At 41.1% G+C, this 14140-nt stretch overlaps 2 protein-coding genes across 4 annotated transcripts in view; one reads left to right on the forward strand and one right to left on the reverse strand.

Annotated features, from left to right (window-relative positions):
* LOC113115415 (tyrosine-protein kinase receptor UFO-like) overlaps positions 1–14140 on the forward strand; it is a 1029470-nt gene that overhangs the window by 703283 nt on the left and 312047 nt on the right. The window lies entirely within an intron of this gene.
* On the reverse strand, positions 3749–6632 carry LOC113115447 (serine palmitoyltransferase small subunit B). Of its 2 annotated transcripts, none has more exons than XM_026283022.1 (2): positions 6388–6632; positions 3749–4787 (listed from the first exon to the last, which is right to left on the reverse strand). In XM_026283022.1, the coding sequence occupies exon 2, from the start codon at positions 4759–4761 to the stop codon at positions 4513–4515; it is 249 nt and encodes an 82-aa protein (XP_026138807.1). In that variant the 5' UTR covers positions 4762–4787; positions 6388–6632; the 3' UTR covers positions 3749–4512. The 2 variants fall into 2 exon arrangements, with proteins under 2 accessions (XP_026138807.1, XP_026138808.1); XM_026283023.1 differs by having other exon boundaries at positions 3749–4790.

A 14140-nucleotide genomic window follows, 5' to 3' on the forward strand; every position in this document is an offset into this window, starting at 1 on the left:
CACACACACATACATACACATATATATATATATATATATATATAATTTTATCCTGGTTCTCTCTGTTCATAGAAGCGATGCAGGTGAGTGACGATGTGTGAAAACTAACCACTTTTGAGAACATACTTTACCCAAAATATAATTTACTCTATAGTTCAACTACTCCCTCATAAATCCCTTAATCAGGTCTGGATTCCAGGATCCCTGCATCCCAGGCTAAAGACTGTTCCCCAAGACGATCCTCTTATCTAATAACTAATATGTTTAGATATGTTTAGCTATATTGATCAAGAATGGGTCTAGAAGTAAAAACTAGTGTGGCAGACTGTCAAAGCTGGCAGCACTACACTGAAAGATTGAAACCCAAATGTAAGAAGCCAGCTGATGACCTGTATTATAAGTTCTGTAAGGTCTGCACTGAAAAGTTAGCAAGCATAGAAATGTATAAGCAGAGACCTCATTCATTAAGGAGTATATAAAGGACTTTCTCTGTGTCAGTTCTCATTCATTTGGCTGGTAACTCACAGCACACCTGTGTGCAGGAGAGGTTACACTAGTGTCATCAGATCTGATATTACACAGAAACAAATAAACCTTCTATCCCATTTACCCCATCTGTGCCAAATCTGGGGGCTACCTTTTCCAAAGGGTCTCATTTTAGGTTTTACTTCAAAATACAAAATACTTTTTTAACAAATGCAATGTTTGGTAATTCAGGGAACAAGACACAGGTCTGTAATGGTAACTATGTGACTGATATATTTGCCCTGTTCAGCTCTGCTAATGTCTGAGACTCATGTCATATATGGATTTTTATTAACCAGGTTTTCGTTCCCTGCGGGTAACACCACTCCCAATGTGTTCAAATTCCTTCGCTCCAGGACCTTATGAATTGCAGAGGTTTATCTTTGGCAAAAACACCTTACTTTGATGGCTTTTACAGAGTTATTTATTACATTGAGAACATGTAATTGATGACAGTTACACCTTTTCACCGGTCTGCTTCATTATGAAGGTTTATTTAAATTGTTCAGTCATTGTTCATTTTTTAGCAACTGAAGAATGATGAAGCACTTCAAAAGAAATGTCAATTTTATGGATAATGAAGTTCAGTTAATCTACCTGATGGCCTCAAAGCACCTTTTTTGTTATTGTGGTGCGCTCCATACCCTTCAGTGTTTTACTCATTAAACACATTCCTTCAAAAGCTTGCCTTGAGTAAACACTGAAAGAGCAGCACCGAGTGGGCGGTAATGCTATGTGTTTATTCCCTGCAGTCGGTCAGATGAATAGACAAGAGTTCAGGGCATGAATTCAGCTCATTGTCATTTTATTTACAACAGGAAAGAACTGGATATTACAGCATATATGTCTGGGTGTGTTTAACCCAATAGGGTTTGCATTTGTTCAGTCATTCACTGCAGCTGCTAATCATTTTTCAGGTGAAAGGGCCAACTGAATATTGCCATACATTACCATTCTAAAATGACTATTTCGGAAATAATTATTCATAACCGCCCATTTTCAAAAATAGTGTAGAAAGATTCAGATTTCAGTAAAAAAAAAGCAGTCAGGCCAAATTTGACCTTTGTTGTGCATTGCTTTTGTTCAGCGTATAGTTGTAACAACAGACGATGAACCTCTTCCAACTGACCGTCAGATGAATGTCAGAGAATTGGTCTCCTCTCCTAAGGGTATGACTTGGCACAGCCTCAAACTGATTGCCCCAAGCTCAATGTATTTCCTCATATCTGTATGAAAACCGAACTCAGACCATGGTAATGCTGTGTGTGGAATGGAAAAAAGCGATTTAAGCTACACATGTCCAGGTTCAGGGGGTCCCATGTGCTTGTTTTCCATGTGAACAGTCAAATAGCAGCTCAGCAAGATTGTATGGTGTAAGCACATGAATCTTGAGATTGGTCTTTACACTGTATGCGATTCATTCATAAAAGTGATAACTGGTATTTAAAAAAAAAAAAACATGCTGAAATTACACAGTATATGCCCAGCTTAAGCTTATATGTGATTTATGTTTCCTGTGCTTCCTGTGTTTTCTCACTGGTCTTTGTTTTCATGTTTACTCAGTGAATTTGCTCACCTGTTGTTGTTTTGTGGCTTGTTGATATTGTGGACTTTGTGTTTCAGAGTGTTTTTGGTCATCCAAGTTTTGACTGTTGGAAAATATTCATCTTGTTGCATGGGGCAAGGATTTTCACAAAGTTGGACCTGCGTTACTTGCCATTTTGTCTGGAATTGGGAGGGTGATCAATTTTTCTCCAAAGAGTACTTTGACTATTTGGCAGTTCTTTCTCAAAACTCCTCCTCATAATGGTCCGTCTCTCTGGTGTTGCTTGGGACAATGTGATTTCACTCTCTTGCTTCTGCCTGTTTCCAGGAATGGCAAGCCGGACACCTTGTCCCAGTGCTTTGCTGCCCCGGGCGATGTTCCCTGTTCCCTGTTCCCTCAGAGCCGTGTAGTGGGGCGTGAGGTTGTCTGGGGTGTAGAGAGCCCTGTTAGACGAGCCTTTAGTGGGGTAGAAGTCCACCACAAACATTTGGTGGATATTCATCATTTTGTGGGCACATACTCTTAAATGCAAGTTTGAGAGTATGTGTAACAGAGAGTAAATGCAAGTGCAACAGTGCTATATGTCGGCGCTAACCGATGGGAATCCAAACCCCTCTGTGGTGTGTCAAGCTTTGCACTGGGATTTATTTTATTCTTCTTTGCAGATCCTCTCACGCTCTGTCAGGTTTGATGGGAACTATTGGTGGACAGCCGTGTCTCTAATGAAATGTTTGATTGGGTTCAAGTCTGCATATAAGGAGCAACACTACTTATTGCTGTCGTAAAGTGGTGTGCCATTCTCAGGCTACACCAGGGGCCAGTTCTTTACTGGCTATTAAGTTATGCTGCATTCACGTTAATTGAGTTTCCTAATTAGACAATTGGACATAAACGGCCTCTCAAGTCATATTTGCTACCAGGAAACTAAGAGATCATTTTGATACCAGAGTTTCAGAGTTGGGCGGAGCTGTTTCTAGACAGATTTCTCAGGCAGCATAACAGTTGAATGATCTACAACAAAATATAGAGCACTTTGGTCATAATTAAGTGAATGTTTAAATACTACAATCATTTCTTGCTAGAAGTAAAAAGTGGAAAAAGTTGGTCAAAAACATGCATTTACACACAAACTGACCATCAACCGCAACATGATGGAACAAATGAGCTGTGACTGTAATCATAACATAGTTCTGGTATTAATCATGTTTTTGTTGTGAAGGCTGATGTGTGACATGTGACACCAGTTCTGTTAGAAACAACTCTATTTCAACAAACTGGGTGAAAAGTGAAGAAGAAAAAAGAGGAAGGTAAACTATATATACTTCGGTGGATATATTATGTGTGCTGATTCACACAGGCAAGATCTGGCTGCAAAAAGAAAAGCATGTCCTATGAGAAAGAATGCTTTGGAAAGAATTCCGATCCAGCTTTGAGGTGTGCTGAAGTCTTTAGAAAGCCTGCTGGGAAAACCGGATTGGAGCGGCATTAGATAAGCCTTCTAGACACCAATAACTTTGGACATGGAAAACTAGTCTGGCTGCTTTCCTACTTCTACTTTAGGCCACAGAAGTTTTACATACTAAAAGTTATAGAAAGTACAAAAAATGGGACAGGTATTTTGTGGAATGTATTTATTTCTGAAAAATACACTATTATTCACATGAAACGTGTCACTTTACACTACTTGCCTTTTTGTTACATAATACATAATTTAAAGCATGTGGCATCACTACCAAGAAAACCAAAGATACATTTATTTTGGTAACTCCAGTCATAATTCCATAAGGCCAAAGGAAATCCAAAATCTTTGGAATTGATCTAAATGTGTGATCAACTGAGCTGGGAGAACTGCATTCTTTAGTGGCTGCAACATTGACCACAGGTATTTAACAAACACATGATCAATGTGTGAATGAGGCTTGTTCCAGATCTGCACGGCACAGATTGCATGCAAACATTTGTGTGCATGCAATTATATATCAGCAGCAGTGACTAAAGGAATGGAAGACAGTCCAGCCGCCACCAGAATCAGCAGTTTATAATGAAGTGCAGCGATCTGAATTCAGAAATAAACATGCAGAGCAGTCACACTGCATAGGGGATCACAAAACACCCAGAATAAAAGAAATCAGTATGCAATAATAAAAAACTACTTTTAATTTGCACTGGAGCAAACAATATCTAATTTGGAGTTAGAATCATTATCCAGTGAAGATGAGGACATTGATTGCAAAGTAGTGTCCACATGTGATAAGTGTTATTGTGCAAAAAACTCCCGTGGGAATCCATCCAAATCCTTGCATACAAAATCCCACGACGCCGAGGGAAACCAGGCAAACGTGGAAGACTTGAAACATGGCTTTGACAACACCTCATTACATCTGGCTGGTCTGTTCCTGAGTAGAAAATGAACAAGGGTTTTGAAGCCAGTAATCAACCGTTCACCGTGAGTTCATGAGGGCCACTGTGCTCTCGGGCTGCCCTCGGACCAGCTCAGAGAAGAACTCCAGCGCCAGCCGCACGTGGATAGGTACGAACACATAGGAGGTGTAAATGACCATGGCCACCATAGTACAGAGGACAGTGTTGAAGATGGACTGTTCCCACGGCTCCAGCACATAGATGCCTGTGATGAGCAGGTACTGATAGTACAGCCAGCACACATACTCTCTCATGCTCTTCATATCCATGGAGGACGACACAGCCGTGCTACGAGCTGCTGGGGGAAGACAACAGGGTGAGGCGCTTCTTACATCCTGACAATGGACACGACCACAACAGATGTGTGATAATGGTGTTTAGGAGTGGTGTATGTGTTTAAAGAGCCTATCAAACAATGGCACATGAAGTTATGACGTGAATGAGTGACTCTGCCGCATTCAGATGGCTTGTGTATTCCAGTATTTATTTTTAAGGCCGTCATCCTTTACTACTGATAACAGTTATATCATGTGTAACAAAATAAACATTAATGATACACTCTGACGTTCTAGAAGCAGTTATGACAACTGGACAGTCGGTAGATATGTTTGAAGTATCACATCAGAAAAATGTGATGTCAACGCCAAACTGTGATTTAAAGTCCCTTAATTCGCAAGTGGTTTTATGATTGATTTCTGTATTCCTGTCTTACATCCGCGTTTATTTTGTTTCACCTGCTCGTTCTTGAGGCGCAAGTCATTTATATGATATATGAAAATGATTATATTCAATGACTTCTCCTACTTTTCTGAGTGATATTTAGTGCTAGTGTATCAGAAAGTGACGATTTTGTTCTCTTTGACTCGTTGGATGGAAACGGTGCATATTTGCAAATGTTTTATGCGATATTCCAATTTTGTGCATAAGTTAAATTCCCAACTTTGGATGGAAACCCAACTAGTGAGAACTGAATCCAAGTCTTTTAGTGAGCGCTGTGGTAATATTACATTACTGGTGGTTTATTTTTCCCCAGTGGTAAGCACATCAGGGATCATCTGATCTTTGTAAGGCAAAGTGTGCGTGAAGAGAGTGCTGGGATGAAACGAGCTACGTTTAAATGTGCTAATCGTTGATTGTCTAGCTCAAGGGCAATGTGTAAAGCCCTGCAGGAACACGTCTGTTCGCTCGCTCTCTGAGAGCTCATGTCAACAAGGAAAACATTTACACTCCTGCTCAGAAAATTCAGACTAATACAACTGGGTTGCATAGTTGGACTTAATATTGCATCCTTATGTAAACTATTTATCACATAACAATATAGTATATCTACCGTCTCGCTGCATAAAGTGAAAAATAGGTAGTTCACAAATAATAATTTTATTTATTTTTAAACTCTTTTAAACTCTTTTTAAACAACCCTATTTCTGATTTAAATGAAACTGGTTAACTGAGATATTAGGTTGTCCAGTAAATCATTGTACAGGACTGGATTCAGTATCCCTGCAGCTATAGATGTGATAAGTTTGTGTGGCATGAAGTCAAGATGACTCCCAGAAAGCATAAACAAAACTGATTATACATAACAACGGACATCAGGCAGCAATGTCAACTGTCAAGCCATAATTCATATCCAGGCAACAGCAGAGACATTAATCATATTTCACCTGGATCCTTTTGTTGCACTGGTTGTTAACAGGACAGTCTAAATAAAACATCCTCAAGTAGAGGATACCGATGTGAATGTGCACATGCATGATAACAGTTCAACCGTGCATGAGAAAGAAGTATTCATAATGTTATGGCCATTACAGTTATTGTTGTTATTCTTCATCAAAAGCAGCATGCATCAGAGAAACCATGCAGTAATGTGATGAGAGTCATTTAAAGTCACTCACCTCCGCGGGTCACGCTGCAGTGAAGAGTGGATGTGATGTGAGTGTGTGTGTGTGTGGTGGACGTGGATCGCTGCAGAAGCTGCTCTGCCAGTTAAATACACGCACCACTCCCACTTCTCCGATTCACTCTCACCTGTGTGTGTGTGTGTGCGTCTGTGTGCGTGCATGCATACGTATAAAGGACTAGAATGGCAAAAGAAAAGATCAAACGTATTTTAAAGCTCCTTTTTTTCTCTCTCTGTACATGTAAGCATCTCTCTCTCTCTCTCTCTCTCTCTCTCTCTCTCTGTGTCTCTCTCTCTCTCCGCGGAGATGATGCTGTAGCCGCAGTACAGTACTCCGTGATGTCACCCTGCCGCATGGATGTTTTACAGCAGTCAGCTCATTCCCACATTTTACTAAATTCACAAACAAATTGCATACTAATATGTAACGTTTCTGAACCACACACACACACACACACACACACGTTTGTTTTTGTGAAAAGTGAGTTCATCCCATAGGTGTAATGGTTTTTATACTGTACAAACTGTATATTCTATGGCCCTACACCTAACCCTAACCCTCACAGGACACGTTGTGCATTTTTACTTTCTCAAAGAAAAAAAAAAAAACCTAATTCTGTATGATTTATGAGCGTTTTGAAAAATGGGGACATATGTCACAAAAACAAGTGCACACACATACACACACACACAAAAACATTGTGTGGAGTAATTCATTAAAATGAGATTTACAGTGTAGCATTCCTAGAAAAAATATAGACTATATATCCAATTCCCATGTTTTACAATCTTGTTGATTTACGTGACATTTTTTTCAGTTGTTTTATCTTAATTCAATATTTGTTTTGTCTGGTTTTAAAACACTTTTAAAGGGGTCATATGATGCTTTTTTTAAAGATCTTTATACTGTCTATTTGGTGTAACAGAATTTGTTGACATGTTTTAATGTTCAAAAAACATTATTTTTCAAACACTGTACATTATTGTAGGTCCTCTATGCCCCGTCTCTCTCAAACACATAGTTTTCTACAAAGTCCCTCCTTCTGACAAGCGCAGTCTGCTCTGATTGGGCAACTGACCCAGTGCATTGTGCTTGGACGAACACCGCAGGCACTCGTCAGAAATGTAACGCCCCTTTCCATAATCTTGAGCTACATCTTTCAAAATAAATGTAAAGACAGTTTACAATTTCCTTAATTTTACCATCAGTTCACGAGTTCACACTTACATATAATTAGCTGAGGTATGGTATGCATATTTGGCGTGCTGTCTGGGAAAGGGCTCCGAACTCGGGTATGGCCTGAACCTAGAATACCTCCCCCTTCCCAGTCTATTAATAAAGTGAACTCAAAGTGAGGAGATGGGGTGGAGGAGGGATGCTGATAAACCATCAATGGATAGAGGTAAGTCAGCGATATTTATACTATGGGATTAATTACTTGATTATGGTCCACCTGTGTTGATTAGGATAAGTATCTGACGCGCTCCTCCCGAATCTTGTTAATAAAACATTGTGACGAGTGGGGCGGGGCCGAGAGACGTGGGAACGAGGAGTGAGGCCAGGTGTGGTGATTGAAGATGAGCTACACCTGCGCCCCATCGCCGGTCTCGAGTCCCACGTAGGAGATGGAAGGATATAAAACTGGAGCGACGATAGTGAAGGACAAGAGAGGACCAGGCCTGGGCGTTTTGTTGTGTTTTGTCACGGGACTGTTCCAGGGGAATATAATCGCGCTCAGGGAGGATGTTCCGATCGAGAGCACTCGGTTCCCCTGCAACAGGCTCCGGAGGTTCCGGTTCAGCCTCTCCCACCTGCTCAACCGCCTTCTCTCGTTTCCCCCAAGAGACATCCGAACACAAATACCCCAATAAATTATTAAACGAGGGCCAATTTGTACCCAAAATTACCAGATGCCTGAGGTGCGAATTAATTGCCACCTCTATTCTATGCTTTTCTCCCCTGAATTGAATATCCACAGGCAAAATAGGATAATTCACCACTTCCCCATGTACACACCGAACCTTAACCATGCGGCTATTATCCAATGCCCTCGGATGAATCAGACTTTGATAGATGGAGGATTGGTTACATCCTGAATCCACCAAAGCCTGATATGTACCCCCCTTGATACTCACTGGTATTTGGTATAGGCCAGCTTGATCGAGGGCAGCCTGTCGCGCGTCTGGGACCCGGATCAATGTCCCCACTTCCATCAGCGGACACCTATCAATAAAATGCCCTGGGTACCCACAGCGCCAACAGGCCGGCCCAGACTTTACCGCCGCACTGGCGGCAGGAAGTGGGTCAAGCAATTGGTGAGGAGAGAGCGGAGAGGGCGTGACTTGGGGAGAGGATCCCATGGGCGAACTCCCACCCCTGGGAGGAGCCCTGGGCCCCGCTGCTGGTTCGGCCCCATTCCCTGTCCTCCACCTCGGGGCTAGCTTCGGCAGAAGCCCTCCACGGGACCTAGGGAGAGGGACAGATTTGGAGAGAGAGAGAGGGGAGGGGAGGAAAGAGAGGGAGAGAGAGAGGCAGATGGTAAGGGTTCGCCGACCCCTGGATACGCCACCATTTGGTCTTCTGCCAGCTGGATGGCCTGGTTCAGCGATGTCGGGCGGTGGCACTGGACCCACTGCGCCGTCTTCCTCGGCAGCTTGGCCACGAACTGTTCCAGCACCACATGATCGATCACATCCTTGATGTCGCTACTGTCGTCCATCAACCACTAAAGACGGAAAAGGTAAAGTTGTCTAGCTGGGAGGCTCTCACCTACATCCAATGGGAGTCCTGAATCCATGCATTGAAAGGGTAAACCTCTCCGTACGTAAGACGGAATGGCAAGAAAGGTAGCCGGGGGCTTTCACCTACGTCTGAAGGGAGTGTGGGCTCCTTGTAACGAACGGGTAAGCCTTGCTGGACGCAGAATGGAAAAGGTGAGGTTGTCTGGCCAGGAGGCTCTCGTCAGCATCCGATGGGAGCTCGAGCTCCTGGCATCGAAGAGAGAAGCCTTGTCAACCATAGGATAGAAAAGGTAAGGTTATCTAGCCCGGAGGCTATGGCCGGCATCCGGTGGGAGTTTTTTTTTTTTTTTTTTGCGACACCAGATGGGTAGTCTCTCCGACCATCAGAGGGAAAATTAAGATTGTTTTATCTGCGAAGCACCCGTTGGTGTTCGGTGAAAGCTTAAATTGCGGTATTGGATGGGTACGTCTTGCCATCGGAGGGAGAATTTGTTTTAGCTGCGATGTGCTCATTGGTGTTCGAAAGGTACGTGTCGCTGACTGAAAGGAGGGTGGTTTTTTGTTTTGTTTTTTATCGGGTTAATCGAGCATTAATCGGATTGAAAGGCCAAGATTGCTTAAGCGGGAAAGCTCTTGCAGCATGTAACAGGAGTTTAATACTCGTGATGTCATACAAGTAAGCTTTGCTGTTAGTTCAATTCAATTCAAGTTTATTTGTATAGCGCTTTTTACAAAATAAATCGTTACAAAGCAACTTTACAGAAAATTATGTTTCTACAATATTTAGTAGTAGCTAGTAGTTTGTGCACATTTGACAGGATTTTTGAAAAAATAAAAATAATAATAATAATACAAGACGTAGTCAGCTAGACGATGAACTATCAATATTATTAATTAAGTTATGATATGATTCAGTCACACATTTAGCAATAATTGTTAGTTCTGTTTGTTGATTCAAGGTTAGCATCATCTGGGGTCCTCTGAGGGTCAGCATCATCTCTTCTCAGGTGTTCTGGATCCAGACTGGAGCTTGTGTAAATCCTAGTTACCACGGGATGTAAATCCCGTGGTGAAACATAGAAACAAAATACAGACATCATTAGCATAGCTGCTGATCCAACAAAGTAAAATTAGTTTAACCCAAGCTAATGAATAAAAATGCACCTTTGAACAGATGCAACTACACTCACAATTAAAAAGATACATTATTCGAATGCTTGGCGAAAGAGATGTGTTTTTAATCTAGATTTAAACAGAGAGAGTGTGTCTGAACCCCGAACATTATCAGGAAGGCTATTCCAGAGTTTGGGAGCCAAATGAGAGAAAGCTCTACCACCTTTAGTGGACTTTGCTATCCTAGGAACGACCAAAAGTCCAGCGTTTTGTGACCTTATGGTGCCTGATGGGTTGTAACGTGGTAGAAGGCTAGTTAGGTACGCTGGAGCTAAACCATTTAGGGCCTTATAGGTAAGTAATGATAATTTGTAACTGATACGGAACTTAATAGGTAGCCAGTGCAGAGACTGTAAAATTGGGGTAATATGATCATATTTTCTTGACCTCGTAAGGACTCTAGCTGCTGCATTTTGGACTACCTGTAGCTTGTTTATTGAAGAAGCAGGACAACCACCTAGAAGTGCATTACAATAGTCCAGTCTAGAGGTCATGAATGCATGAACTAGCTTTTCTGCATCGGAAACAGATAACATGTTTCGTAGCTTGGCAATGTTTCTAAGATGGAAGAATGCAGTTTTTGTAACATTGGAAATATGATTTTCAAAAGACAAATTGCTGTCTAATATGACACCCAGATTTCTGACTGTAGAGGAAGTAACAGTACATCCGTCTAGTTGCAGATTGTAATCTACAAGATTCTGTGTAGTGTTTTTTGGTCCAATAATTAGTATCTCTGTCTTATCCGAATTTAATTGGAGAAAATTGTGTGTCATCCAATCTTTTACATTTTTAACACACTCTGTTAGCTTAGATAATTGGGAAGTTTCGTCTGGTCTCGTTGAGATATATAGCTGAGTATCATCAGCATAACAGTGGAAGCTAATTCCGTATTTTCTAATAATATTACCAAGGGGCAACATATATATTGAAAATAGAAGGGGACCTAGGACGGATCCTTGTGGCACTCCATATTTTACTGATGATAAATGAGATGACTCCCCATTTAAGTAAACAAAATGGTAGCGATCGGACAGGTAGGATCTAAACCATCTTAGAGCCTGCCCTTGAATACCTGTATAGTTTTGTAATCGATCTACGAGTATGTCATGATCTATGGTGTCGAACACAGCACTAAGATCAAGTAAGACTAGAAATGAGATGCAGCCTTGGTCTGACGCAAGGAGCAGGTCATTTGTAATTTTAACAAGTGCAGTTTCTGTGCTATGGTGGGGCCTAAAACCTGACTGAAATTCTTCATACAGATCATTTTTATGCAGGAAGGTGCTCAATTGAGCAGACACAACTTTCTCTAAAATTTTAGACATAAATGGTTGAACGGAGAGGGCAAAGGTTGGCTCAAGCTGGAGCACTCTTGCAGCGCCTGACAGGGAGTTCAATACTAAGGACGATTTGGTTGTCTACGAGGGTAGACACTGTGAGGCTTACTTGAATAATTGTTATCAAATCCAATGAGCTGATTCTGATAACGAGTCAGAAAAATCTTGGTGTAGTCATTGTATTCGAAATTAAGCGTGATAAAAATAAATTAAATTTCCTGTGCCAGTGTACCGCAAATATGTGCCATGAATCAGCGATACGGTCCTTGTTGAATCGTCATATTGTCAGCATGTGAGATCGATGGTACATATCGACAATGTAATCGTGCATGGATGGAGTAAGAGACAGATTCTTTATTCTTGTCAGAGCTTACTATTTGCCATTTTAACCATGCAGGTGCACGAAAAAGAGCCTATGGAATCACCAATAATCGAAAAATATACTTTCGGAAATATTGATAAACTGGCATTAAATATAAAATACTACTAGTCCAAAATGCCACAGCAAGTGGTTTCTTACTAGAACCAGGTATGACCATATTAACCCGGTCCTGTCAACACTGCACTGGCTCCCTATCAAACATCGTATAGATTTTAAAATCTTGCTTATTACTTATAAAGCCCTGGATAGGGCTGTAGTACTCGAGTCCGGTCTTGGACTCGAGTCCGGACTCGAGACATTTTTCTGTCGTCTCGGACTTGTCTCGGACTCGTTGAATTTGCACTCGGACTTGGCCATTGGACTCGCCAAGTCTTCTAGTTGGTCTCGACCGAGTCCAGCAAAAAAATAAAATAAAAAATGTCTCCTTCAAAACAAAACCACATTTGCATGATGTCGCGACTGAAAACGTGTGGAAAACACTAGGCGCGCCGCTCTCCTTATTTCCAAAGCACTCTGTAGCCTGCGCTTGCGCTCCAGTGGCGTCTGCTGTTGCTGGGCAACCATGACCCGCTCTCCATGATGACGCAGAAGTTTCAGCAAAGAATAAATGGATTTCCAGCACTAAACATCCCTTGCAGTAGCTCTGCTAATAGATTCATTTAAAAAATGGCTATCCTTGAACAACTATGATCATCTGTTTCTCCATCTTAGCTTTCAGTATTGTTCCGGGAAAGGATGTGCATGACCAGTGAGTGGTGCACTTACTGCGACCTGAAAAGTTTAGATGTTTCTAATTTAATTTTCTACCTGTTAGATTGTGTTTTACCTACACCTAGATAGCCTTTTTTTTTATCAATAAACGCGTATTAATGTATAGCCTTATGCAACAATTAGTACATATGTAAATTTTAAAAACTTTATATATGACATTACATATTTACATTTTCATGTAACAGCCAGTATTTGTATCTGTAACAATCACAATTTTTTTCCTATCTGCATTCGGATACAACATCGTACAGTTACTTGATAAGACTGTTATGACTTTTTATATATTTTTTCGTAGTTATCACTGAACAAGTATGTCGTGTTAAACTGAAATAATTATTAATTTCATGACATGTCATGACAAACGTTTAGTGATCATTTGAACACGACTGAATCCATTCAATGCACACATTCTCATTACGCAGAACACTTTGAGCGAGTCTTAATGTTAATGAACTTCACTAAACAGATGTGTGTGTTCCGCGCAAACCAGCAAAAGGTAAATATGCAAACATGTAGGACAAGTAGACAATGTATCCGTATCGAAGCTGATTATTAGCCTACTCTTGAGAGAGAACTGGTTTGGTTTTTGAGAGACTGAGACGCGCAGCACGGCTGTTTGATTGGTGAGCGCGCTGTGCTTATTCCATTAATTCGTATCATGGTAGCCTAAGCTTTCAATATTTGCCTTTTAAATATATACAAATAATATAACGTGTAGCTATGATGTATTATTATAGGTAAAATTACTCTTGCAACGCTCTGATTTCTGAGAGATAAACAGAGAGGCGACAACAATGCGGTGTTTGATTTGCTCTCTTTTCACTCATAAAGTTTACATTCATTCACTTCTGGCGCTGATCCCCTGGCTCATCTGTTATCTAGCAAACACCAGACTCTGTCAGCTTTAGCCGAGTATTCAGGCAGAATTATTCATTGAGCGTTATTCGTTTTTTAAGCCATTATCCGTGCCATATTCGGCTTCAGGCACAACCCTAATTATTACATTACATATTTTATTTTTACATGCAACATAGATAAGGTCATATAGTAACAGCTCCACGCAATATTGTAATTCTAAAATTCACGTGGTACTTGCAAACACTTTGTATTCATTATGGTTAATGCATGCTGGAGTAGTCGATTGTTTCCGACAGTGCTCGACTAGTCTATGCAAGCACTAGTATAGTATGACAAAAATTTCGCTGTATTTATGTGCGCATGTCCAGTAGAGCCAAACGTATCCATTCTAGCCTTGCTGCGCGCATTTGTCATATCCCGAGCTTTGCGTGTGTCTGTGCACTGTGCCAAGGCATCTGTCATATACATTTTTGACCACAGAT

The sequence above is a fragment of the Carassius auratus genome, chromosome 15 (assembly GCF_003368295.1).
Source record: "Carassius auratus strain Wakin chromosome 15, ASM336829v1, whole genome shotgun sequence".
Taxonomy (NCBI): domain Eukaryota; kingdom Metazoa; phylum Chordata; class Actinopteri; order Cypriniformes; family Cyprinidae; genus Carassius; species Carassius auratus.

What these genes read in the sequence shown, in the direction of transcription:
- LOC113115447 (XM_026283022.1), bottom strand. Translation starts at nt 4,761, where the DNA reads ATGGATATGAAGAGCATGAGAGAGTATGTGTGCTGGCTGTACTATCAG.